Here is a 25,309-nt window from a genome sequence, read left to right as displayed (position 1 = left end):
TTGAACTCCTTGGCTCAAGCAATCCTCCTGCCTCAGCCTCCCAAAGTGCTAGGAATACAGGCATGAGCCACTGCACTCGGCCCAGATTTGGGATAGGACATTTCAAGATGTCCTAGCTCTAAAATTATGTAATATGGTATTTTTTCCTATTGGAAAATTCTATTGAAAGTATGATATTCCTTTTTTTTTTCAAGTATTTTTGTTCTCCATGTAGTGTTTTTTAAATATCTTGTAAACTCACGCTGTTTGCCTGCTCTTGAACAATGCAGGTCAAACAAAAAAAAATATATACCAAGGAATTTTGACCAGGAAAATGGAAAAGGGTTTCATGGCATCTGTATCACAAACTCTTAACTTCTGTAGGTTAATCACTGTGATAATATATTAAGATGTGTTTTCTTGACTCATATTGTTTCCAATCCAGATGAACAGAACACACCAGTCTTTTACAGTTTTTCAAAACAGAAGACCCTGACTTTTCCCAGTCATGGCCTTCAAATCAACTGGGGACATTGAAAACTCTCCACTGTACATCCCAAGACGGTGTACTTGTCTGAGGGCAGCTCTCCAGTGGCGCCAGTGGGCTCCAAACAGGAAGAGGAAACGAGAGACACGCTTGAACCTGGAGTTTGAATGTATGAACTAGCCTATTTAATGCTTTATCTCTCCTAATTTTTCCACAGAAAATGTGGCAACAAATTGTAGGCGCAGTCGCACCAAATTCACAGAGGATCAATTGAAAATCCTCATCCATGCCTTCAATCAAAAACCTTACCCAGGCTTTGCCACCAAACAAAGACTTGCTTCAGAAATAAACACTGAAGAGTCAAGAATCCAGGTAAGTTACAAGTTCTGTATCTCCAAGATTGGAAATGGAAAGGAAGCAGGAAAAATTATTAATATTATTTGAGCACATATCATGTGCCAGTGCACCAAGGGCTGTGTGTGGTTTATCTCAACTGCACTCAGATAAACTCACAAAGGTGTTGTTCTTAGTTGTTGTTAAAAGTTGTTCTCACTTTGAAAATATAGGGATGCAGTGTGCAAGTATACCTTCAAATGGGAGGGAATGCATGAGCTGGTTTTAAACACATAGTAATTGTAGTAACTATTTATCAATTAAAAATAATAATTAGAGCAAATCCTACTGGGATCAGATTGTGAAGGTGCCAGATGCCAAGCCTTGATCTAAGACTTGGGACTTGACAGCATGTTGACATAGGTCAGTGATGATCTTGGGCTGAGGTATGATAAGAATCACTCAGGTGGAAGGAGCACTTGAGCCCAGGAGTTGGAGGCTGCAGTGAGCTATGATTGCACCACTGCACTCCAGCCTGGGTGACAGAGCGAGATGCCATCTCTTAACAAAATTTTTAAAAGGCCAGGTACAGTGGCTCACGCCTGTAATCTTAGCACTCTGGGAGGCTGAGGTGGGAGGATTGCTTGAGACCAGGAGTTCAAGACCAGCCTGAGCCAGAGTGAGACCCCATCTCTATAAAAATAGAAAAAAATTAGCCGGGCATGGTGGCACATGCTTGTAGTCCTGACTACTCAGAAGGCTGAGGCAGGAGGATCGCTTGAGGCCAGCAGTTTGAGGCTGCTGTGAGCTAGGCTGACACCACCGCACTCTAGCCTGGGCAACAGAGTGAGACTCTGTCTCAAAAAATAAATAAATAGGCCGGTATGGTGGCTCACACCTGTAATCCTAGCTCTCTGGGAGGCCGAGGAGGGCAGATTGCTCAAGGTCAGGAGTTCGAAACCTGAGCGAGACTGCGTCTCTACTAAAAATAGAAAGAAATTAATTGACCAACTAACAATATATATACATAAAATTAGCCGGGCATGGTGGCACATGCCTGTAGTGCCAGCTACTCGGGAGGCTGAGACAGAAGGATTGCTTGAGCTCAGGAGTTCGAGACCAGCCTAGCAAGAGCGAGACCACGTCTTTACTAAAAATAGAAAGAAATTGGACAGCTAAAAGTATAGAAAAAATTAGCCGGGCATGGTGGCGCATGCCTGTAGTCCCAGCTACTCAGGAGGCTGAGGCAGGAGGATCGCTTGAGCCCGGGAGTTTGAGGTTGCTGTGAGCTATGCTGACGCCAGGGCACTCACTCTAGCCTGGGAAACAAAAGTGAGACTCTTTCTCAAAAAAAATAAATAAATAAAAATAAATAAATAAAATCTAAAAGAAGAATCATTACTTTGAAAAAAGGCAGTGATGAAGCTGAAATTACATTAACATATTTAATTATCTCATCTTTTCCTCGTTTAGATATGGTTTCAGAATCGAAGAGCTAGGCACAGATTCCAGAAGAAGCCAGAATGTGAGGAGGTTTCAGAATCAAGCCAAAGCCTTGGACAAGGTCACCTTGGGGAGGAGAATCGAACTAAATCTCGTGCTTCTGTTCTGTTCCCCAGCACAGTCTGTCTTTTATGGAACCAACTGCCACTATGATTAAGAAAATAAAGTGTCCTCCTTGAGAACTTCCTATTTAGGGTTTGGTGGCAAAGGGTTCAACAGGGCCCTGGAAGTTCTTGAGCTATCTGGATTTTCCCTGCTGACGTTCTGCTGGGATCCAGAAGCCCAGACGTGTCACCCTGGGTCTCCTCTAGGACCTTCTGCCTGGGATGGGCTGGGGACAAGTCTTCTCAGGGGAGAGTGAACAGGTTCCAAGTTAGATGGAGATGAAGGATCCGTTTGAGTTCTAGGTTTGGATGTGAAAACTGACCCTCAGAATGTTCCTTGAATCCTACAAACTTCGCTTATGTCTTTCCTAGGAGGAGAAGCCCGACGGAGCCGCACCTGCTACAGTGCCACTCAACTGCACGCTCTCGTCCAGGCATTTATCAAAAACCCTTACCCTGGGATTGAATGCAGAGAACAACTTGCTAAAGAAATTGGGGTTCCAGAATCAAGAGTCCAAGTGAGTAATAAGGAGTCCAGACTGTTCCATTTCCTAAGGATCTAGATATTCAGGAAGGGACGCTGCACTGGCCCTGGGCGGTTCCCTCATGCGCAAGACACATTTCAGGGCCTTTCATGAGCTGTTTTTCTGCCCGGTAGCTTCTCCTCCCAGGTGCTACATGGCTCAATTTCACGTTCCCTATTTTTTAAGACATAGGGTCTGGCTATGTTGCCCAAGCTGGTCTTCAATTCCTGGGCTCAAGCAACCTCCCACATCAGCCTTCCAAGTACCTGGGACTACAGGCAGTTCCAGTGTGCCCGGCTCCTTTTCTCTCTTTTCTACCTGTTGCGATCAATGTTGTGTCCCTCGGGCCCTGAACAGTGCCTGGCACATGACATGCAACAAGAATTTGGAGGATGAATGAATCTTACTTAACATTTGAACACAAGCCAGGCATTTAACCGAAGTCTTTTTTTAAGACAAGGTCTTGCTCTCTTTCCCAGGCTGGAGTGCAGTGGCTTGATCATAGTTCACTGTGACCTCGAACTCCCCGTGCCTCACATCACAGATTGATGGAATTATATTTCACTTTAGGGTTTTTTCAAGAACAAATCCTCAGGCAGGCTGCTAAATGAGCTAAATGTTAAATTTCTCTGAGCTAAATGTTAAATTTCTGAAGTGGACATAATTATAACCTAAGGGATAATTAGAAGGGCTGAAGGGATGAACTGGACATAAAGACTTCAGTCAAGGCCAGGTGTAGTGGCTCACACCTGTAATCCCAGCACTTTGGGAGGCCGAGGCAGAAGGAATCACTTGAGCCCAGGAGTTTGAGACAAGCCTGGGCAACACAGCAAGACCCTGTCCCTAAAAATAAATAAATACCAAAGGAAGAATAGGGATCTTAAAAATACATAAATAAATAAAATAAAAGTAAAAAATAATGGTCTTGGGATTAGGCCCCCAAAGAAATAGCTGTCTCTGTCTGTCACAACAAGAAAACAAGCAACGAGGACATCTGCGTGACATTATCTGCTTTGTCTCTGTTTTACCCACTTAGATTTGGTTTCAAAATCGAAGATCTAGATACCATACCAAGAAACGTAAAAGAGAACCTGACCAATCCTTAGAACAAAACCAGGGACAAGATCTCTGAGGGAGTCCAAGGTAAGCATCCTGTGGTTCCCAACTTGGTCCACGAGAGGAGCCTCCAGGGCTACTTCATGGTAGGGTCGACAGCTCCAGGGAAGTGAGGTGTGTTCCCACCAGGTGCCTTCAGGCTCTATAGAGTCAATGGTCACCATCCCTGAAGACTCTTTTCAGGGTCTGTGGACCTTCTATGGGATTCCAGCACCCACTTTTCCAACTGGAGTCCAGCAACTCCATTAAGATTTTGTTCACTGATGTCTCCTTAGTGCCCTGGACATAACAAATACTCAATAAGCTTTTGTTGAATGTGTGATTGAGTGAATGGAGGAAGAAATCCTTCTTCCAGGGGCAGGCTGGGGCATGGCTTCCCCAGGAGGTAGTAGGTTCCATATTGGATTAAAAACACAAGAAAGGGTTAACTTCTATGTCTGTCCATAGAAACTGACCTCTGAGATTTTTTTCTCCTATATTTCCTCCTTAGGTATAGAAGATGCTCAAAATGGCACCAGCCTCACCAGAAACCCTCTTATTTCTCTGAAGCCAGAACATGGTGGACACAAACAAATTCAGTGTATTTATTTTTTATTTTCTGCAAGCTAAGGAAGATAACAGGTGGATGGCACAGTGTGTTTTGATATCATCAACTTGGGCCCCAGATTTCTCTTATAGTCTTGTTAGTCACCTGTCATTCTCCGGTGACTGCAAATGGAGCCTTCTGGGCGCAGGAGAGGGCTTCAGGAAGCAAAGACAGACACTGGGCACCACGCAGCCCGGAGCCTGTGGTCAGCAGACCTTAACAATGAAAATAAACTTAATGGTAATCATTTTTCAGCCATCACAGTATTGGTTGATTCAGCAAAAGTCATCAATGGATGTTAAATCTTTAAAAGTTTGATGAAAAATGAGATGTATATATCATTTCAAAGAATTTCCTCACATATACTCATTTATTACAAAAGGAAAATTAGTAATTTTTCAGTGGCAAAAACTGGCCAATTCCCCTTAACCAAGTGGCTGAGGTTCACTTCGTCAGTAATGGCACAAATCAACATGAGGTTCTTCCTGATATGATACACTAAGGAGGACATGATGTATTGTCTGTTGTATTACTGACTAAAAGTGAGTAAGCTGAGACTAGTCATTAGAAAACGTGAAGCAAACACTAATTTAATGACAGTTTACAGAGTAACATTCCTGCACTTGTCAATAATGGATTGAATAATGAAAATAGGCATGAAGAAAAAGTAGGCTAAATAAAAAAATATTTTAAAAATATAGGCATAAGAGTTCAAGACAAGCTTGGGCAACACAGCGAGATGCCGTCTCTACAAAATAATAATAAATCCAGGTGTGGCGACTCATGCCTGTAGTCTAAGCTACTTGGGAGGCTGAGGTGGGAGGATCTCTTGAGCCCAGGAGTTCAAGGTTATAGCGAGGTATGATTAGGTCACTGCACTCCAGCCTGGGCAACAGAGTGAGACTCTATCACTAAAAGAAAAAAATGCTATATTGGCTATATATTTTATTTGGAGACATGTTTAAAATGTTGGAAAAGAAAGAGGGATAAGTAGATATATCTTCTAACTCTGAGTCTCTGCCTCCTCCCCACCTCACTTGAGGTTTCAAAAGAAAGTTAGGATAATTTATCTCAACTGGAAATGGGAGAAAACACCTAGAAGTTTTGGCTGCAACTATTCTGAGCTTCCTGCTTCCTGGGATCTGTGCACAGGATGCATTCCTTCTCTGCTGCTCTCTGAGACGCAGCGCCTGCCTTCCTCCTGCCAAGCGCGGCATGTGCGCACTGCTTGGCAAAGCCTAGGCCATGTGTGGGCCTTGGGGTGCAAGGTAGCCTGGAAAATGGCAACTTTAGCAGTTCAGTCATTGCCGCCCGGGGAGGCTAGAGGAAGATTAAAATGGATGCTAGTGAGTACAAACCTCTCCCATGTTTTCTCCATTATCTACACCTCTGAAGATGGACTTTTTCCAAACATCAAATTCCAAGTGACATCAGAAACCACATCCTCCTGGCTAAGATAACAGCCATCTCTCATCCAAAGGGAAACACACATGGTGCCCTCTTCCCAACTGGGGAAATCCACCCCTCTCTGAATTCTTCTTAATTATTCCTTTCATAGTTCAGCTACTGCCTTGTCATTATATCTTGTAATCTTAGGGATTCAATGAAAATAAAACATCACATATATGACAGCGGGGGGAAGAGAAAAGCATAACGTGAGCTCTGACAGCACGAGCAGGAGAGGGATGCGTCGGTCTTTACCTGGCGGAGAGGCGCAGCCTTTGCTCCTGAGGAGACTGAGCCTTAGGAGCCCTGCTCTTTAGGAGCTGCCCTTAAACATCCCAGTCACTTTGATCTCTGGACTGAGAAGCAACACCCAGAGAGCTCGCTCAGCTCCAGGCGTGTGCCCCTGTCGCATCAGACTGACAGCGATGCCTCCCTGCGAGGCCGCCCCATGGGGAGGCTGCACGAGTGTGCCGGGCCGCTGCGGCAAAGCGCGGCAGCCGGGGCTTGAACCACAGCAAATTATACCCACGGCCCTGGGGACCGGAAGTCCAAGATCAAGCTGTCGTCAGGGTTGGCTCCTTCCGAGTGCCACGAGGGAAGGGCGTTCCGAGCCTCTCTCCTTAGCTTGTGTCGTAGACGGCTGTACATATTCTGTGTCTTCATTCAGGTTTTCTTTCCTCTGTCGTGTGTGTCCAAATTGCCTCTTCCTACAACACGAGCCATGTTGGATTAGGCTCGCCCTAAAGACCTCATTTTGGCTTAATCACCTCTGTAAAGACTTGATCTCCAAATATGCTCACATTCTGAGGTAGCAGGGTTTAGGGCTTAAAAGTGACTTTTGGAAGGAGGACACAATTCAGCTCAGACTGGCCAGGATGCAGCCTCGACTTCTATTTGATGCCACACTTACGTCCCCTTAGGGAGACGTCGTGCTCTTGAATATTAATGCTTATCCCAAAGAGTCCTTCACCTGATCAGGAAGTAAATATTTTGCAAATGGGTCAGAATAGTGGGAAATGTCACAACCACTTCCCCCCCTTGGTTCCTGGATGAGCGTCATTTGTCTAGGGCAGAAATAACTCCTTAAAGAGGTTCGTGCAGGACAGAACCTAAACCTCCCCAATTGCTGACTCAGATGGTGCCACAACTGAACCTCCGACAGGCCATCTCCATTCTCTAATTCCAGGTGATCAAACATTAAATCCAATGAGCATATCCACTGCTTTGAATCTTTTGCTTTAAAAGGAATTCCTTGGTCACAGGCAACAGGACGGGGGATGTGGTGCTGGGGAGCAAGGCTGTCAATCAGAGCTGACTGTGGCCCCAGTGGATGTTCAGCCTTGGCTGAAGGCGGGCATGTTGCTAAATGTCCTACAATGCATAGGACAGCCCCTACAACCAAGGATCATCCCATCTCAAATGTCAGTTGTGCTAAGGTGGAGAAACACTCTTCCAACCATGACAGAGCTTAGCCAAGAACCCAAAGTGTGACCAAGTAAAAACGATTGCTCATCACTCTTTCTTGTTTTCTTGGACACAGATCCCCATCTTTACACAGACAATTGGGAAAGGCAATGCACAAGGCAAAGGGAGAGGTAAAGGAATGATTATGTGAGCCCAGAGGGAAGCTCTGGGAAAGCAGATTTGCAGGCTTGAGCAGTAATGGAGGAGTGCATGAGGGAGGAATTTGAGTTATATGTAGAAGAAGTTGAATTGAATCTGAGTGTCCAGGAAACTTTGGGGTACTGAAGATATGTTGTCTCTATGAGACTCAGTGTTTTTTAAAACTCACATAATTACGGCCAGTTTATGTAAATTATCATGTGGGGACCCACCTTGCTCCAGCAGTGCAGGTGATGCCGTCGTGGGATGGAAGGAACTTTGGCATTGTGTAGGGCAGAGGAATTTGTAGAATAGAGGAAGGGCAGAGGAATTCTTCCAATTGTCGGGAATTTACTCGGGTGGGGCAATGAGCTAACCGCAAACCTTTGCTTCTGGTCATTGCTTGCTTGCTACACCGCTGTATGGGGAGTTATGGGATGAGGTCATTGAAGCACGGGCGACTGGCCCATCAGGCAATAGAGGGCAACCAACCCGCCAATTATTTCAAAAGGCAATAGTGGGCAACCAATCATTTTGAAGGTCAACGCATGATCCATGCGTAGTCGGCTTGTGCGCAGCTTGTGCACCATGGGGATAAAAGGCATGCCGTTGTTCCGGTCGGGGTCCTTGCCTGCGAGAGTGGCCACTGCGTTGGTGCTCTGGGGCTTGGACCTTGGCTAGCCAGAAAATAAACCTCCTCTTGTGTGATTGCATCCTCGATGTCTCTGCTTTTCTGTCCGGTGGGGCTGTGGAAGGTCGGTCCCTAACATTTGGGGGCTCATCCGGGATCTGCCTTCCCCACAGACTACCGGATAGAACTCAGGGCTGAGGGAGGAGTGTGAAAATCCACCCCGGACTAGCCGGGTGTGGTGTTGGGCAAGGGACGCGGAATCCCCTTGCAGGACCCCGAATCAGGATGCCGGCACAGGACCTAGGCGGACGCGCTGGTGGGTCGCCGGTCGGAGCCAGGTAGAGACGTCCTCTGGCCCCGTTGGGACTCCGGAGCTGACCTTGTAGCCTAGGGCTCGGTCAGGAGGAGCTGGAGCTGACCTTGTAGCCAAGGGCTCGGTCAGGAGGAGCTGGAGCTGACCTTGTAGCCAAGGGCTCGGTCATGTCCTCTGGCTCCGTTGGGATTCCGGAGCTGACCTTGTAGCCAAGGGCTCGGTCAGGAGGAGACCGGGGAGTAGGTCTGGACTAGGTTAGGTTGTCTGTTTACCTCACTGTTCACTTGTCTGTTGTCTGCTTTGTTTGTCGCCGGCTTTCTGTGTGTGTGTGAGTGACTGTGACATCTCTCGTTGGCTTGTTGGAGTCTCTGGGTTCTATGGTTTCAGCCCGAGAACCCATCAGGGTTGCATGGGTTTTCAGGCTGGGGCCGTGGAATCAGGGGACCCACGAAAAGATCCGCAGGGGTGACTAGAACCTCCAGGTGAGTATTCCCCTGCATGGGCTGGCAGCGCACAGTGGATCTCCTGCCGCCCGTGCCAGGAGTGGCTATGCGGGAGGGGCACGGCCGTTACCTCCGTAGGGAGTGTGAAAGGCTAGGGATTCAGATCCTTGTCCCCAGTGCCCCAACTGCGGAATATTGGTTTGCACATCTGCCTATTATCGACTAGCCATGGACAGGCTCTAACAACGCCGTTGTCCATCCTGGTGAGCCATTTTAAGGATGTCAGGGCAAGGGCACACAACCTGTCCCTAGAGGTCAAGAAGGGAAAGTTTGTTACCCTTTGTGAGGCCGAGTGGCCCACGTTTGGAGTGGGGTAGCCCAGGGAGGGCTCGTTTGATGCCTCCTTGATCGAAAAAGTAAAAGGGGTGGTATTTGGCCACCACGGCCACCCTGATCAGATCCCCTATATTGTGGTCTGGCAAGACTTGGTTCTAGACCCGCCACCCTGGCTGAAGGCCCCCCTACCTGCCCCGAGGGGAAAGGCGGAAGTTCTGGCAGTTAAAGAGGCCAGAAAGGAGAGGGCACGCGGTCCGGTCCGTTGGGACGCCAGTGTTGCCGGACTCCAATCTCCGAGAATCCGAGAGACCTAATTAATCTTTTAGACTCTGTTCTTTTTACTCACCAGCCCACCTGAGATGATTGCCAGCAGTTGCTTAAGGTGCTCTTCACAATGGAGGAAAGAGAAAGGATTCAGGGGGAGGCGCGGAAGCTGGTCCCGGGGAGGACGGAAGACCTACTACAAACCCGCCAACCATCGACCGAACTTTTCCCCTTGAACGGCCGCTTTGGGACTACAATGAGGCTGAAGGTAGGGAGCGTCTCCGGGTCTACCGCCAGACTCTGATGGCCGGTCTCCGTATGGCGGCGCGAAAGCCGACCAATTTGGCCAAGGTAGGAAATGTTCGTCAGGGGCCGGAGAGCTCGGCAGCATGCTTAGAGAGGATCATAGAGGCCTTCCGGCAGTACACCCCCATAGATCCCACAATGGAGGAGAGTAAGGCAGCTGTTATGATGGCGTTTGTCAATCAGGCGGCCCCCGACATTAGGCGCAAGGTGCAGAGAATAGATAGATTGGGCGAGAAGACTCTGCAGGACCTGTTAGAAGTGGCAGAGAAGGTCTATAACAATAGAGAGACGCTAGAAGAGAGGTTAGAGAGGATCAGGATAGAAGATAGAAAATTCCAAGCTGGGGAAGCACAGAAAGCAAACAGAGATGGCTAAAATCTTGCTAGCCGCCACAAGAGGGGGGCAGATAGGGTCAGAGGATAGGGAAAGGCCCCGGCGGGAAAGGCTAGGCAAGGATCAATGTGCCAATTGCAAAGAGCATGGACATTGGGCCTGAGAGTGCCCCAAAAGAAAGGGGGGCAAAGACTTGGAGGTCCTGAAAAAGTCACGGTTGCAGGACAGGTGATAGACAAATAGGGAAGATGGGGTTCGGTCCCCCTCCCCAAACCTAGGGTAACTTTGCAAGTGGAGGGGAACCCAGTCAGCTTCCTCATAGATACAGGAGCAGAACATTTGGTACTAACGGAAGACACAGGAAAATTGTCCAGTAAGACCAGTTGGGTGCAGGGGGCAACAGGAGCCAAACTATATCGGTGGACCACGTGGCAGAGATTGGATTTGGGTTCAGGACAAATGAGTCACGCCTTTATGGTCATCCCTGAGTGCTCCACGCCACTACTGGGAAGAGACATTCTTACCAAGCTTAAGGCTCAAATTCATTTTGAAGAAGAGGGAGTAATAATAACTGATAATAAAGGCAATCTCATCAACAGCCCCCGGGTCACTCAGATCCTGACCCTGACACAGGCAGATGAATATAGACTGTACTAGCCCACAAAAAGCAGAGAGGAAGGCATGGAGCAATGGCTCTGTGTATTTCCCATGGTGTGGGCCGAGACAGGGGGCACAGGATGGGCAAAACACCAGCCGCCTCTTTACGTTGAGTTAAAACCCGGAGCCGAGCCAGCCCAAGTCAGACAGTACCCCATGTCCCAGGAAGGCAGAGTGGGAATTACGCCCCACATTCAGAGACTCCTGGACAGTGGGATTCTCCGGAAATGCCAGTCGTCCTGGAACACCCCCCTGTTGCCGGTGAAGAAACCGGCGGGGTAAGGACTATAGGCCTGTGCAAGACCTCAGGGAAGTCAATGCAAGGGCCCTGGATATCCACCCTACAGTCCCTAACCCCTATACTCTGTTGAGCTCTCTCTCTCCCATGCTGTCTTGGTACACCGTCCTAGACCTAAAGGATGCCTTCTTTAGCCTGGCGGTGGCGACACGCAGCCAGGAGATTTTCGCCTTTGAGTGGCAGGATGACAGAGAGGAATTCATGGGCAGCTGATGTACAGGAGACTGCCCCAGGGGTTTAAAAACTCGCCTACCCTGTTCAACGAGGCCCTCCATGATGACCTTGGGTTTTCGGAAAAGGCTCGACCTCTGTATGAAGGGTGTACAGCGGGGCGAGCATGGGAGTGGACTGTGCAAATGGAAGACGCTTTTCAGGCCCTGAGGGCAGCCATGCTGGAAGCCCTGGCCCTAGCACTCCCTGATCCTACAAAAGAGTTTCACCTGTTCATAGACGAGAAGAGGGGAAATAGTCAAGGGAGTACTCACGCAGGCCCTGGGACTCTGGAAGAGACCAGTGGCGTACTTGTCAAAAAAAAAACTAGATCCGGTGGTGGTGGGGTGGCCAGCGTGTTTGCGAATTATCGCGGCCAGGGCCCTGTTGGTCAAAGACGCTGATAAGCTCACCCTAGGGCAGCGGCTGCAGATCACCACCCTGCACGCCATAGAGGGGGTTCTGAAGCAGCCACCGGGACGATGGATCACAAATGGGAGGCTGACTCATTACCAAGGACTTTTGCTGGACACACCCCGCATCGAGTTCCGGGCCCCTGCCACCTTGAATCCCGCTACGCTTCTGCCAACTCCCGGTGCAGCCGCACCTGAACGTGATTGCCTTGAGATCCTAGCCGAGAGCCAGACGACCCGTAGAGACTTGAAGGATCGCCCCCTTCCAGGTAGCGACCTGACCTGGTTCATGGACGGAAGCAGTTTCATCCGGGACGGACGCAGGTACGCAGGGGCGGCCATAGTAGATGACCAAGGTAAACTTGTCTGGGCGGCACGCCTTCCGCAAGGGACATCTGCTCAGAAGGCAGAACTAATAGCGCTGACGGAGGCTCTTAGCCGGGCCCGAGGAAAAAGGCTGATGGTGTACACTGACAGCCGCTATGCCTTTGGGACTGTGCACATACATGGGGCCCTCTACAGGGAAAGGGGCTTCATCATGGCAGAGGGAAAGGAAATTAAGCACATGCCTGAAATACTCCACCTACTAGAGGCTGTTTTGCTGCCAAAGGCAGTGGCGGTAGTCCATACCCCGGGACACCAGAGCGGGGATTCCGTGGAAGCACGGGGCAATCGGAGAGCGGACGCTGAAGCTAAGAAGGCTGCAGAAGACACTCCGCAGCCAGACATCCTGCACCTTAGCCTGCCACCCCCAGGCATGGGACGGTTGCCTCCTCTGCCGGACTGTAGATGAGGCTGGGCCTCAGAGCAGCTACGTGAAGATGGCTGGTTGCGGGACGAAGGGCATCGCCTAATAGTGCCAGAACTCTTAGGACGCCACCTGTTAGAACACCTGCATCAGACCACACATCTAGGGAAGAGAAAGATGCTGCAACTGCTGGACACTGCTCAACTAAGGTTCAAGTCACAAGGACGGGTTCCAGATGACATCGTCAAAAGTTGCCGAGCCTGTCAGGTCATGCAGCCGGGGAGGACCAGAGGGACCCATGCAGGTACGAGGGAAAGGGGGAGGCAGCCAGGACTATTTTGGGAAGTGGATTTCACAGAGGTCAAGCCTAGAAAATACGGGTACCAATATTTACTGGTCATAATAGATACGTTTTCCAGATGGGTAGAAGCCTTCCCTACGAAAGGAGAAACAGCTTTGACAGTAGCTAAGAAAATATTAGAAGAAATGGTCCCCAGGTATGGACTGCCGGAAGGGATAAGATCAAATAATAGACCTGTGTTTATCTGTCAGGTTAGTCAAGGGCTGGCCCAGGCTATGGGGATAGATTGGAAATTATATTGTGCATATAATCCCCAGAGCTCTGGGCAGGTAGAGCTAATGAATAGAACAATAAAGGAGACCCTGACTAAATTGGCCCTGGAGACTGGCGGAGACTGGGTGACCCTCCTTCCCTTCGCCCTGTTCCGAGCCCGGAACACCCCTTATCACTTGGGTTTAACCCCTTTTGAAATCATGTACGGCACACCCCCTCCTGTAGTTCCTAGGATGAGCCCTGAGGCTCTTCTGGGACATCCCAAAGAAGTGTTGCAAGCGGTGCAGGCTCTGCAACGTGTCCACAGTCAAGTATGGCCGGCCCTCCGTGCTATCTACCGGCCTGAGGAGGAGGGTGCCGGACACCGTTTCACCCACACCAGCCAGGGGACTGGGTGTGGGTGAAACGGCATAACAGCAGAACCCTCGAGCCGAGGTGGAAGGGCCCCTATCAAATTATTCTTGTTGCCCCCACTGCTCTTAAGGTCAATAGAATAGTAGCGACCTGGATACACCACTCCCACGTGAGACCTGCTAATAAAAAGACCAGGAGCGGTGCCAGGACCAGTGGAAAGCAACTGCAGACCAGAGGAATCCTCTGAAGACCAGACCTGACCCGCGTGGTGGCGACAGCCCAGGACCGCTGACCCAGACTTGGACTGGGGTTGTGGCATCTAAAGATTGAACTGGGTGACAACATGGACGGGTCGCGGTGGGGGTTGGTTGTTGTGTTTTTGGGATGTTGTGTTTTTGGTCTAATGTTTTTGGGATGGAGACCTACAGCTGTACTTACCGCCCCGAACCCCCACCAACCCCATAACCTTACATGGGTCTAAAGATTACTGTATAATGGTGTTAGTGTTCCCAAAAATAATATACCACACTGAGGAGACAATGTATGAGGGCATAGTAGGGCGAAGAGTCACCAACCTAATTTTTAAAAGAGAAAGAGAGCCCTTCACAGCCATAACCCTGGCTACTCTTTTGGCTTAGGGGCAATAGGAGCAGGAACTACTTCTCTTCTCAGGCAATGCAGCAAAGAGGGTTTAATACTCTGAGGGCAGCTGTTGATGAAGATATTGCAAGGATAGAAGACTCAATTTCACACCTAGAAAAGTCACTAACCTCCCTATCCGAGGTAGTGCTCCAGAACTAGAGGGGGTTAGATCTAGTATTCCTCCAGCAAGGAGGACTGTGTGCTGCCCTCAAAGAAGAATGTTGTTTCTATGCAGACCATACGGGAGTTGTTAGAGAATCTATGGCTAAGGTCAGGGAAGGGCTTGCCCACCGCAAACGGGAATATGAACAGCAAGCAGGTTGGTTTGAGTCTTGGTTTAACAGTTCCCCCTGGTTAACAACGCTACTATCCACCCTACTAGGCCCACTCATTATGCTAATCTTAGTCCTTACTTTCACGCCATGTGTAATTCATAGACTAGTAGCTTTTGTGAAAGAACAGATAAACACTGTCCAGCTACTAGTATTGCAACAACAATATCAGCAGCTGTGGTCAAGTGCTATAGAACTAGAGCACCTAAGAGACCTTGAGGACGAGCAGGAGTGCTCGTCTGCTACCTAGAGAAAGGGGGGAATGTAGGGCAGAGGAATTCGTAGGGCAGAGGAAGGGCAGAGGAATTCTTCCAATTGTCGGGAATTTACTTGGGTGGGGCAATGAGCTAACGGCAAACCTTTGCTTCTGGTCATTGCTTGCTTGCTACACCGCTGTATGGGGATTATGGGATGAGGTCATTGAAGCACGGGCGACTGGCCCATCAGGCAATAGAGGGCAACCAACCTGCCAATTATTTCAAAAGGCAACAGTGGGCAACCAATCATTTTAAAGGTCAACGCATGATCCACAGTGATCAGCTTGTGCGCAGCTTGTGCACCATGGGGATAAAAGGCATGCCGTTGTTCCGGTCGGGGTCCTTGCCTGCGAGAGTGGCCACTGCGTTGGTGCTCTGGGGCTTGGACCCTGGCTAGCCAGAAAATAAACCTCCTCTTGTGTGATTGCATCCTCGATGTCTCTGCTTTTCTGTCCGGTGGGGCTGTGGAAGGTCGGTCCCTAACAATTGGAAATTGTGACATTCCTTCCCCTTGTGACCTCTGTAAATGCCCTGAAGTTTAGAGACCTTGTTGCTTTCTTTACTTTCCCTGCCCTTTGGTAATGGCTAGGAAGGTCAAACACACACACAGTGGGAGGCCCAGAGAAAGGAAAGCAAGGCAACACATTGACAAATGTATCATTTGTAAATTATATAATTTATATCACATATAAAATTATATATAATCGTATAAATATATATATAATCCTATAAATTATATGAATGAATAGATATGAATGAATTTATATCATTGCCTGTGTGTTATTGGAAGACAATGCACCAAAATATCAACAGTGGAATTATGGACATATTCTGATTTCTTTTGGGGGGAGAGTTGATGTCTCCTAAAAAAAGAATCAATACAGTGATGGAAGGGCAGGAGTGCAAGAATTCAGGCATTCTGTGTGGGGTTACTCTGTCTCCCTTTAAGGTCCATAAAAGGAGCAAACTGAGCCCCACGGGGAGCCCTCGGGAGGGCGGTGTTTCCCCATCGCCCGGCCCTGCCTGCGGCGGCGGCGCGGGCACTGAGCGCAGCTCGCGACGCCTCGCCCCACGCTCCCCGTGGCCGCGCCACGAGCTCCCCCCCCACGCCCCGGCCTCGCCCCGCCCGCCCCGCCGCGAGCTCCTCCCCCCACGCCCCGCCCGCCCCGCCCCGAGCTCCTCCCCCACGCCCCGCCCGCCCCGCCGCGAGCTCCTCCCCCCACGCCCCGCCCGCCCCGCCCCGAGCTCCTCCCCCCACGCCCCGCCCGCCCCGGCCTCGCACCGCCTGCCCCCGCCCCCGCCCCGCCCGCCCCGCCCGCCCCGCCGCGAGCTCCTCCCCCCACGCCCGCGCCCCGCCCGCCCCGCCACGGGCTCCTCCCCCCCACGCCCCGGCCTCGCCCCGCCCGCCCCGCCCGCCCCGCCCGCCCCGCCGCGAGCTCCCCCCCCACGCCCGCGCCCCGCCCGCCCCGCCCCGAGCTCCTCCCCCACGCCCGCGCCCTCGCCCCGCCCGCCCCGCCCCGAGCTCCTCCCCCACGCCCGCGCCCTCGCACCGCCCGCCCTGCCGCGAGCTCCCCCCAACGCCCGCGCCCTCGCACCGCCCGCCCCGCCCCGAGCTCCCCCCCCACGCCCGCGCCCTCGCACCGCCCGCCCGCGCCCTCGCACTGCCCGCCCCGCCGCCGGTCGGTCGAAAGCGCGTTCTCGGTGGACGCGGACCTTCATCTGGAACCTGCTCCCTGGCGACCTCGCACTTTCTGCCTGTCCCCTCGCTGCCTCTCCGCGTCCTGGCTGTCGCCGGGCGTCCGCGCGGGCGGCGAGGCGGCGCGGGGTGCGCGGGGCGGGGACGCCGCACTTGCGGGACCGTCGCGCCTCCGGTGCGGCCCCGCCGCTCTGCGCCCTGCGGCGACGGAGCGCAGCCCTTCCTCCCGCGCCCACGCTGGGCGCGCGTCTCCGTCCGGGATGTGCGGGCGGGCGCGGGGCGGGCGGCCAGTAGGGAACTTCACGTGCGCCAGCAGGCGCCGCTTCCGCAGGCGGGACGCGGGGTCCGGGATCCCACCGCCCGCTGCAGAGGTCCCACAGTGCCCGCTCCGGCTGCAGGGATCCAGCTGGAGCACCAGGGCCCTCCGCCGGCTAGTCACCTGCCGCGAGCCTGTCACCTGCCGAGATAGAGCCTGTCACCTGCCGAGAGAGAGCCTGTCACCTGCCGCGAGCCTGTCACCTGCCGAGATAGAGCCTGTCACCTGCAGCGAGCCAGTCACCTGCCGCGAGCCAGTCACCTGCCGCGAGCCAGTCACCTGCCGCGAGCCTGTCACCTGCCGCGAGCCTGTCACCTGCCGTGAGAGAGCCTGTCTCCTGCCGCGAGCCTGTCACCTGCCGAGATAGAGCCTGTCACCTGCAGCGAGCCAGTCACCTGCCGCGAGCCAGTCACCTGCCGCGAGCCAGTCACCTGCCGCGAGCCTGTCACCTGCCGCGAGCCTGTCACCTGCCGCGAGCCTGTCACCTACAGCGAGCCGGTTACATGTAGCGAACTGGTCACCTGTAGCGGAGCCTGTGACCTGTAGTGAACCGGTCACTTGCAGCGAGGCGGTCACCTGCCTCGACCCTGTCACCTGCTGCGGGGCCATGGCGGTGGTGACGGTGCGTGGGCCCCAGTCCTCACGCACCAGCCGGCCAGGGAGGGAGGGGGATTCGCTCCCGGTCGGGCGGCTCCCGCCTGAAGGGTCCTCAACTGAGGGGGTGGGGGCAGGAGGTGGAAGGCGGCCGCGGGGGAGGGAGCGCCCGGCTGGCCCGGGAGCGCTGCGCTCGCTCTCCGTCCGGTTCTCCTGGGGTCTGCAGGGACCGGAGGGGGAAGTGGGTAGCGCGGAGCGCTTGGGTCTCTGGGCGGCTGTGCGTGGGAAGGGGCGACGGCGGAGGAGGGGGAGGGGGAGGGGCAGGAGGTGGGGGAGGGGAGGGGGAGGAAGAAGAGCGGGAGCGACGGAGCCCAGCTTTATTTCTTTTCTGAACAGTACTTTTCTTCTTTCCCCTTAAATGCTAAAAGGCATGTTTTAACAAATCTTGTGCATATATTTCTGATTGCTTTTCTCATCTTTCCCGCACGTCTCTACCTAATTTTGCACCGCACGCTGTACATCACCAGGCTTTTCTTATCTCTTTGCACCCACGAATCCTCCTAAATTCCGTTCATCTGTTCACGTGGCCTATCGATACTGGGTTCTTTATAGACCGTCTGCGCCTTGGCTGCCAGGCTGTGTTGTACATCTGTGAGGCTGGGTTTATGGTCTTATTCATATTAATAGCACCAGCAACACTTTAGAGTGCTTTTCAATTTACAAAATCACCCTCAGAGACCATTTCATATACTGTGTTTTCTCTGTGACCTTGACCTCATTTCCTGCCATTCCTGGAAGGATGTTGGAATACACTTGATTCAATGGTAGCAAATTTTATCGGTGACCAGTTACAAACACGTGTGGAAGCCGAACAATGGTACATGCATTGGTTGGTTTTATTTTAACATGTTTACAAGGGAAAGGCATTCATGAATTCAAGGGTGTAGGATCCGCAGTTCTCCCCACTTTCTTTCCATATCCTGATTGAAAATTGCAGAGTTTCTTGACCTCTCTGTGACCACCAGTTGCAGGTTTTTCCCAGGAAGCTCGAACCCAAACTGGGGCCTTGAACATTCCCAGGCACTGATAAAGATATCTAGGTTTTTGCCCAAAACACTAAAAGAAACTGGCCCTGGCATCAGCCAAATTCCTTAAACCCTCCCCAAAACTCCATGTCCTGACCCTCTTGCTGTGGACATACTTAGGTGGAACATCCTTTCTTCTCTTACTGTCCACCTGAGGGTGCACTGCAGCACTCTGTCAGTTCCCCCATAAACGCTGTGGACTGATCACCCTGGGGTTCAGCCTCTTTCTGGGAATCCGGCTGTGCCCATGCGGGGCAGCTTGGAGCACTGCCTTGTGGGAACTCCCCTGCTGCCACTTTTGGGGCAGCTCCAGCCTCAGGTTTAGCAGGATGAAACAAAGGAACACACAAAAAATGTGATTTATTTATTTTTAGTGTAATTTACATAACATGCACAATTTACACAACAAACAATTTATACAGCGGCAAAATGCATCAAGGCGCGCTGCACATCAACACAGTGGCGCCCTGACTCTCGGGAACATCTGAACCTCCCACGGACTGCTGGGCCCACCTCCTGCTTCTGAGTCAATTGCTCTGAAGTGGGGCCTAAGAATTTTCATGTCTAATCAGTCCCTAGCTGCTGATGTTGCTGGTTCAAGAACAACATGTTGAAAACCACTGTATCAAACATCGAAAGCCCATGCTAGTCTTGTAGGCGAGAATGATGAATATCAGCCTGAATTCTGGGAGCCAGGCGTCTGAAGCAGTTAAAGCAGATATTTCCCCATAATAAGTGTTTCTTGTTGGGTCTGTCTGTTCCTTCTTCATTCTGATTAGAGTGCAGGACTTTCCTTCCGTGGATGAAGCAGGGGCTGAGGGGGCTGCCGAGCAGGTCCCTGCAAGAGGCATCTTCTTACTCCCCCTGAGGAATCACTCCCGCCCGTGTGCTAAGTAGCTGAGAGTTCTCTGCCTTTTTCAAATGCCTCAAAAACCTCATTGTGCATGTAAAAGAAGATGTACCCTGAGCGAAGCCTGGCTTCCTGAATCCGAGCCTCTGGGATTTCCGAAACCCGCAGATCATTGCATGTGAACCAGGACTGCTGCTGAAAGTCGTAAGTGTCGCTGACGTAATGGCCGGAAGCAACAGAGTTCCCGATGTGGCTGACCACACTGACGAGCCTGTAGGCCTGAAGAGCACCTGTCATCTTCACATTTCCTTTTGGCTCCTTGGCTTCAGCTTCTGTGTTCTCCATCTCTAACGTGGCTTTGTTTCCGGGGCTCTTAGCAGAAGCCAACGCACCAAGGGGACTCGCGTTAGCCTTCTGAAGTCTTAATTCTGCGGATCTACCGAGGGCCTCCTCGGCATGTTCCTGGGTGTCCGGCTTCCTAGAAGGACGCCCGGGAGGTGGAAGTAATGCCTGCTGAAGGGATTCCTCATTGGTTCTCCTCTCAGTACACTGCTGGAGCTCCCCAGCCGTTCCTTGAGATCCTTCTGGGATCCTGATTCCCTTAGGCTCATAAAGGCCACTGGGAGACTCAGTGATAGTGTCCAAATCTAACTCTACAGATGTATTGGTTTCCTCATATTTCTTAAGTTCTGGATTTCCAGGCGCCTCTTGGAGACGGATCCCCGTGAGATGTGTGCCTGGGCTGCCAGCAGGCTTGCCCTCGTCCTCACAGGCCGCGGGGAGCCAGTCGTCTCCCTGCTCCACCACTGAGTCAGCCACTGGCAGCTCCTTTTCACTGACCGTTTTATCTTCAGAGTTTACCAGTTTTGACTGTGGCTGGGAGCCATTTTCCAGATCTCTCTGATGATGTTCTTGATTTACTGCTTCACGGTTTCTCTGGAATCTTTGTAGGTCAGCATTCTTCTCTGGTGCAACGTGTAGAACCAGAGAATCACTTGATTCTGAGGTTGGCTTCGCCAATAGTGTCAATAGGCTGATGATCTCAGGACTTAACTCCTGAGAACCTTTCAGGGCCTTGTGGTCCCCAACAGGCACGCTCAAGGGAAGAGGTGATTTGGTCCTTTCATTGCAATGAGAGGATAAGTGTAAATATTTGGGAATATAAATTTGCTGGTCATTCTTCACCAGCAACCAAGCATCGTTGAAGCTGTAGCGTTTCAGATGAACAATTAGGACCCTGGGGAGCCTACTAAATCTGTGCATTGCAACGGAACTATTGTGCTTGCACATCTCACAGTGATACTCAAGTTCTTCTGCTTTAAAGAAAAGATCAAAAGAATTTTGAACAGACAAAGGAAGCGTTTTTTCTTCCTGGTGCAGGTTGATGGAGAGATAATTGTTCAGTTCTGTCTTGAGAACGGTGTGACTACAAGCTTTGCAAGTAATAGAGAGCTGCAATTCAAACTCGAAATTAGCAACAACAGGACAAACAAACACTTTGGTGACAGCGTTACCAACATACATCCGTGGAGATGAATTTTCAGCCCCAGGTTCCCTCACAGCCTCCAAACGAGAATTTAATTTTTTAACGTCCTCTTTCAGCTGGTCTAAACACTGACCTAAAAACTCATGAGCATCATTCTGCACGTTGCCAGAGAATATCTCAGCAACTGCTGAGATGGCATTTTTAACATTTACAAGTAATTCTTTCTGGGTCTCTCTATTACAAATGTCTTTCAAAGCGAACAGCATGCTGAGGGACATAATAAGACTATCAGAGGGGATTTTCTCCCACGGGAGACCTTGCATGAGTAAGTCATTAGCAAATGATGGAACCGCAAATAGTGATTGTAAAATTGCATTCATGTAACAGGTGTTTCCCAAATTGGGGAAACCTTTCCACAGTTTCTCAGTGTGATGGTCAAAGGACACTTGGGTGTTATTCCATCTTGGGTCATCCTGGCTATGCTCTTTTTCCGATGGAAATGCCCAACCTGTTTGGGCAGAGAAAGTCTGGGTGGAAGGAACAGTCGTCTCTTCATTGGGATTTCTATTAGAGTTGGGCTTGAATGAAGATCCAAGTTTCAAATTTCTATCTTTTTCTAAGTCTTTTAAACTGGATGGTTCCTTCTTATTGCTTGTTACATGCTCGGAGGAACCCACCTTCAATTTCTTGTTTAGCGTAAGGTCACTTTCTTTCAGACAGTCGTCATTCGTCTCTACATAAGGTGATAGCAGTTTTTTCCTCTTTTCACCTCGATTTTCTAAGAATGCTTTGTTGACAAGTGTTGATGATTTTGGCTTTAACAAAGGCATTTTCTGAGGGAAAGGCATTCCATTTCCTTTTTCAGTATGAAAGGATCTATAACTTGGCTCATAACACTTTTTGTAAAATAAAGTTTTGTCAGTTCCTTTCTTTGCATTCCTGCTTTTGGATTGTTGAAATTTGTTTTGATGGGCTAAGTCCAGGAACATCTTCAGCTGTTCAGCATCGTGGAAGGATAATTTGTCAATAAGCAAGGCGATATTGTTTTGCAAAGTTAAATGCAGGTGGCTTTGTCTTTCTTCACAATGTCTAAGGACCACACTTCTAATATTATTACTCAACTGAAAAACCCTTATTGATTCTGTAGATTTGAAAATTACCACTAGTTTAATGTCCTTTTCTCCTTCCTCTGTTTCAATGAGTGCTTCTTTCAACCCAGTCGTTCCAGTCTTCTTGCTCCAAATTTGTATGAATCCATGTATCCGCAGAGGAGACATCCTTTCTCTACAAATAAAACACTTGCGATGTGATCTAAAGGCAAAGAAAAAAAAAAGCAAACACATACATTTTAACCAAAAATGTATTAACAGTGATGTTTTATGGAAAACCATACATAATAAAGATAATACTCTGGACTTGACATTTTAGTGTGTCTGGTCATTCTTCAGCCAAGAGCACACCAAGAACCCAGGGCAGGCTGCCACACTAAGTAAAAGACTGTTTGGCAACACTACTTATATTATGAAGCTATACCAGTTTTCTAGAAGACATAGGCTCGGAGCACATGCTCTCTCAAGGGAGCTGTTAGGAGGGAGGAGGCGTATAAGTGGCCAACAGACACATGAATGTGCTCAACATCACTGGTCACGAGGAAAATGCAAGTCAAAACCACACCTGATGAGACAGAACTCCCAGCAATATTTGGAATGGATTATAGAAGAAAAATCGGGATGCTGTAGGAAGAATTGGAAGGGAGGAGAGCAAACGCTGGACATGCAGTCAGTGCTGTCGACACGGGAGTAGGACGTGAACCGATGTACTAGATCAGCAAAATTGTGAGGAAAGATGAGAGAGGCAGAGAGAGACAGAGTAAGGGAGAGAGAAACATGAAGAGGGAGATGTGTATCTAAAACAGAAACAGAGAGGTTTCAGAAAGGATAAATAAAAAATCTCTCTTAATTTTGTTCCCTCCCCTCACTTTGTAGGTTCATTTCTCTCCAGGCAGTCAAAGAATGCCATTTCAGACATGCTAATTTCTGAAAAAGCAACCAAGTCCCAATGAAAGCAACACAAAAAAACCACCCTTTGCTTACCCAAAGTTTCTCCCAAGGAAATATCAGTCAGAATTCAAGGAAATTTCAGCTTTGAAGATCCGTCTATGGCCACATCACAGGCAGAGTCCTGAGTGCCAAGGCTGTTATTAGAAAAAATGGCCAATCTAGCAACCAAACTTTATTTAATCAGTCCCATCCATCTCTAGTATCTTTGATTGTATTATCTTTCAGGAAAAAAATCCTAGGAAAACCAATCTTCCTCCAAACACCTGTAAATTAATTCAATCCAGGAGGAAACCTTGATAATGGGATTATCTCCAAAGCTTCCCTAAAAGTGCCCCTCCCTGATTAGATCACCATTAGATTAGATTGCTGTATCCATAGACCTGGCATTGATTAGTTTTCTTGGAACTCTACCACGACCAGACCTGCTAATATTTACTGCTTGAGAAACCTTGTACTTTATGAGTCTCTAACTTAACAGCTAGTTCTAACTGCTCAACCTAGAAATTTAGGCATCTTTACCTTTTTTTTTTCTTGTTACAAAGAGGCAATATAGAAAGAGTGCATTAAGATCACACATTATACATTCTGAGTGCTAGGATTCAAAGCCTAGCTTCACCACTTACTGCTCCTATAACACAAAACTTAAAACTCAACCCTCTTGAGTCGTAGTTTCACATAAGTGAAAATGGGATGGGAATAATAATTGCTATTCATACTTCTTAGGTTATGATAAGTCAATGGACTAAAATGGCTTGCAATTGTGCCTTCACAGCAGTGTTAACATTATTATCAATGGCATATTTTTATCACTAATTCTAAGAATGTATTAAACCATAGGGATGGATGCTTCACCTGGAGAAAATTAGGGATCTGTCATGGGAGGAAAGGGGGTAAGTGGCTTTTACTACAGGCGTATTGTTTGTTGCACTGAATCACTCTATGTGATTTACATGCCTCATTACAATTTAATTCTGCAAGTGACCATATGACATCCAATTTTAGTACTATTTAACAGGTAAGGAAAATGAGGCCTGAATATATTAGATTAAGGGACTTTTTTGAGTCACTTAGCTGAAGCAACAGGGATGCACAATCAGAAATTCCTGCTGTCAGGCCAGGCTTGCAGTGGCTCACGCCTATAATCCTAGCATTCTGGGAGACTGAGGCAGGCGGATCGCTCAAGGTCAGGAGTTTGAGACCAGCCTGAGCAAGAGCGAGACCCTGTCTCTACTAAAAAAATAGAAAGAAATTAACAGCCAACTAAAAATATACAGAAAAAATTAGTCAGGCATGGTGGCACATGCCTGTAGTCCCAGCTACTTGGGAGGCTGAGGCAGGAGGATCGCTTGAGCCCAGGAGTATGAGGTTGCTATGCGCTAGGTTGATGCCCTGGCACCCTAGCTGGGGCAACAGAGTGAGACTCTGTCTCAAAAAAAAAAGAAATGTCTGCTGTCAATAGAGACTCCTATTTCTTCAATATAGGCCAAGAACTGTGTCAAATCCAGCAAACCATGTCCAAAAGAGAAAATCTTCCATGACTATGATTAATGTGTGTTATATTTCCTAATAGATCCTAACATAATACCTAAAGTGGAAAAGAGGGCCCCCTCTGTTTCATTCTGTTAGTCATTTTGCTGCTAAGAAATTGCTTTAGTGCCTCTTTAGAGAAACTTTACCCTCACTGGACCTTAAATTTAATGAAAGGGGGAATGAGAAGGATTAGAGGTCATCTGTTGTTCCCTCAGCTGAAATCAAAACATAGATAGCCTTCATTTGCATTTTGAACGCGTGTTCCTTTCTGAAAATGCCAATATCCAATATCACAGAGACCACAACGCTACCCCCAGATCAGGATCCAGAATCAGGATTTCCTAATCCACAATTCATCCCACTAATGGTGAAAAATGAAACTCCCCTCATCACAGTATCTGACAATATCTCTAGGGCATTAAATATAGCAAAACATTCCCCACAACACACACAAATGCACACACCCCACCACCCCACAAGCAAACTTGGAAAAATGGGATTGAAGGAGACTTACAGTTGGAGTTGGAGCTGGAGTTGGGGTTAGGGTTTGGGTTCGGAGAGCTGCTCTGCAGGAGACTGGAGGCTACTACTGAAGGCTGAGTCTGGCATGACCATTATTTATAGTCCCAGGTGGCTCCACCCACTTCACAGGTAATTTCCTGGATAATCTTTTCTTGATTAGATTATCTTCCAGAGTGGGAGTTTAAAATGTTCCTCTAGAAAAGGCAAGCTAGTAGAGCTATTTTACTTTATTTGAATTTGTGATTTAATTTTTAACATTTTACTTTGAAATCTTTGCCAATATATATAAGAACTGGATGATTGGCCGGGCGCAGTGGCTCATGCCTGTAATCCTAGCTCTCTGGGACCCTGAGGCGGGCAGATCACTCAAGGTCAGGAG

At 49.4% G+C, this 25,309-nt stretch overlaps 2 protein-coding genes across 2 annotated transcripts; one reads left to right on the top strand and one right to left on the bottom strand.

Annotated features, from left to right (window-relative positions):
* The first annotated feature begins 487 nt into the window (after window positions 1-487).
* Window positions 488-6,586, top strand: DUXA (double homeobox A). Its single transcript, XM_075993457.1, is given in 9 exon segments — window positions 488-635; window positions 678-838; window positions 2,273-2,396; window positions 2,782-2,924; window positions 3,967-4,046; window positions 4,048-4,073; window positions 4,537-4,577; window positions 4,580-4,605; window positions 6,418-6,586. Coding segments are annotated over 9 exon segments (918 nt in total).
* Window positions 6,587-19,371: 12,785 nt separating this feature from the next.
* USP29 (ubiquitin specific peptidase 29) lies at window positions 19,372-22,095 on the bottom strand. The gene has a single exon (XM_012748591.3). It carries the CDS (start codon window positions 22,093-22,095, stop codon window positions 19,372-19,374), a length of 2,724 nt encoding a protein of 907 aa, XP_012604045.2.
* Window positions 22,096-25,309: the final 3,214 nt, after the last annotated feature.

Source organism: Microcebus murinus, chromosome 16 (assembly GCF_040939455.1).
Source record: "Microcebus murinus isolate Inina chromosome 16, M.murinus_Inina_mat1.0, whole genome shotgun sequence".
NCBI lineage: Eukaryota > Metazoa > Chordata > Mammalia > Primates > Cheirogaleidae > Microcebus > Microcebus murinus.
This window is presented reverse-complemented; position numbering and strand designations above follow the sequence as displayed.

Bases quoted from the DNA above. Each gene is read 5' to 3' on its own strand.
- USP29 (XM_012748591.3), bottom strand. From the start codon at position 22,095: ATGTCTCCTCTGCGGATACATGGATTCATACAAATTTGGAGCAAGAAG.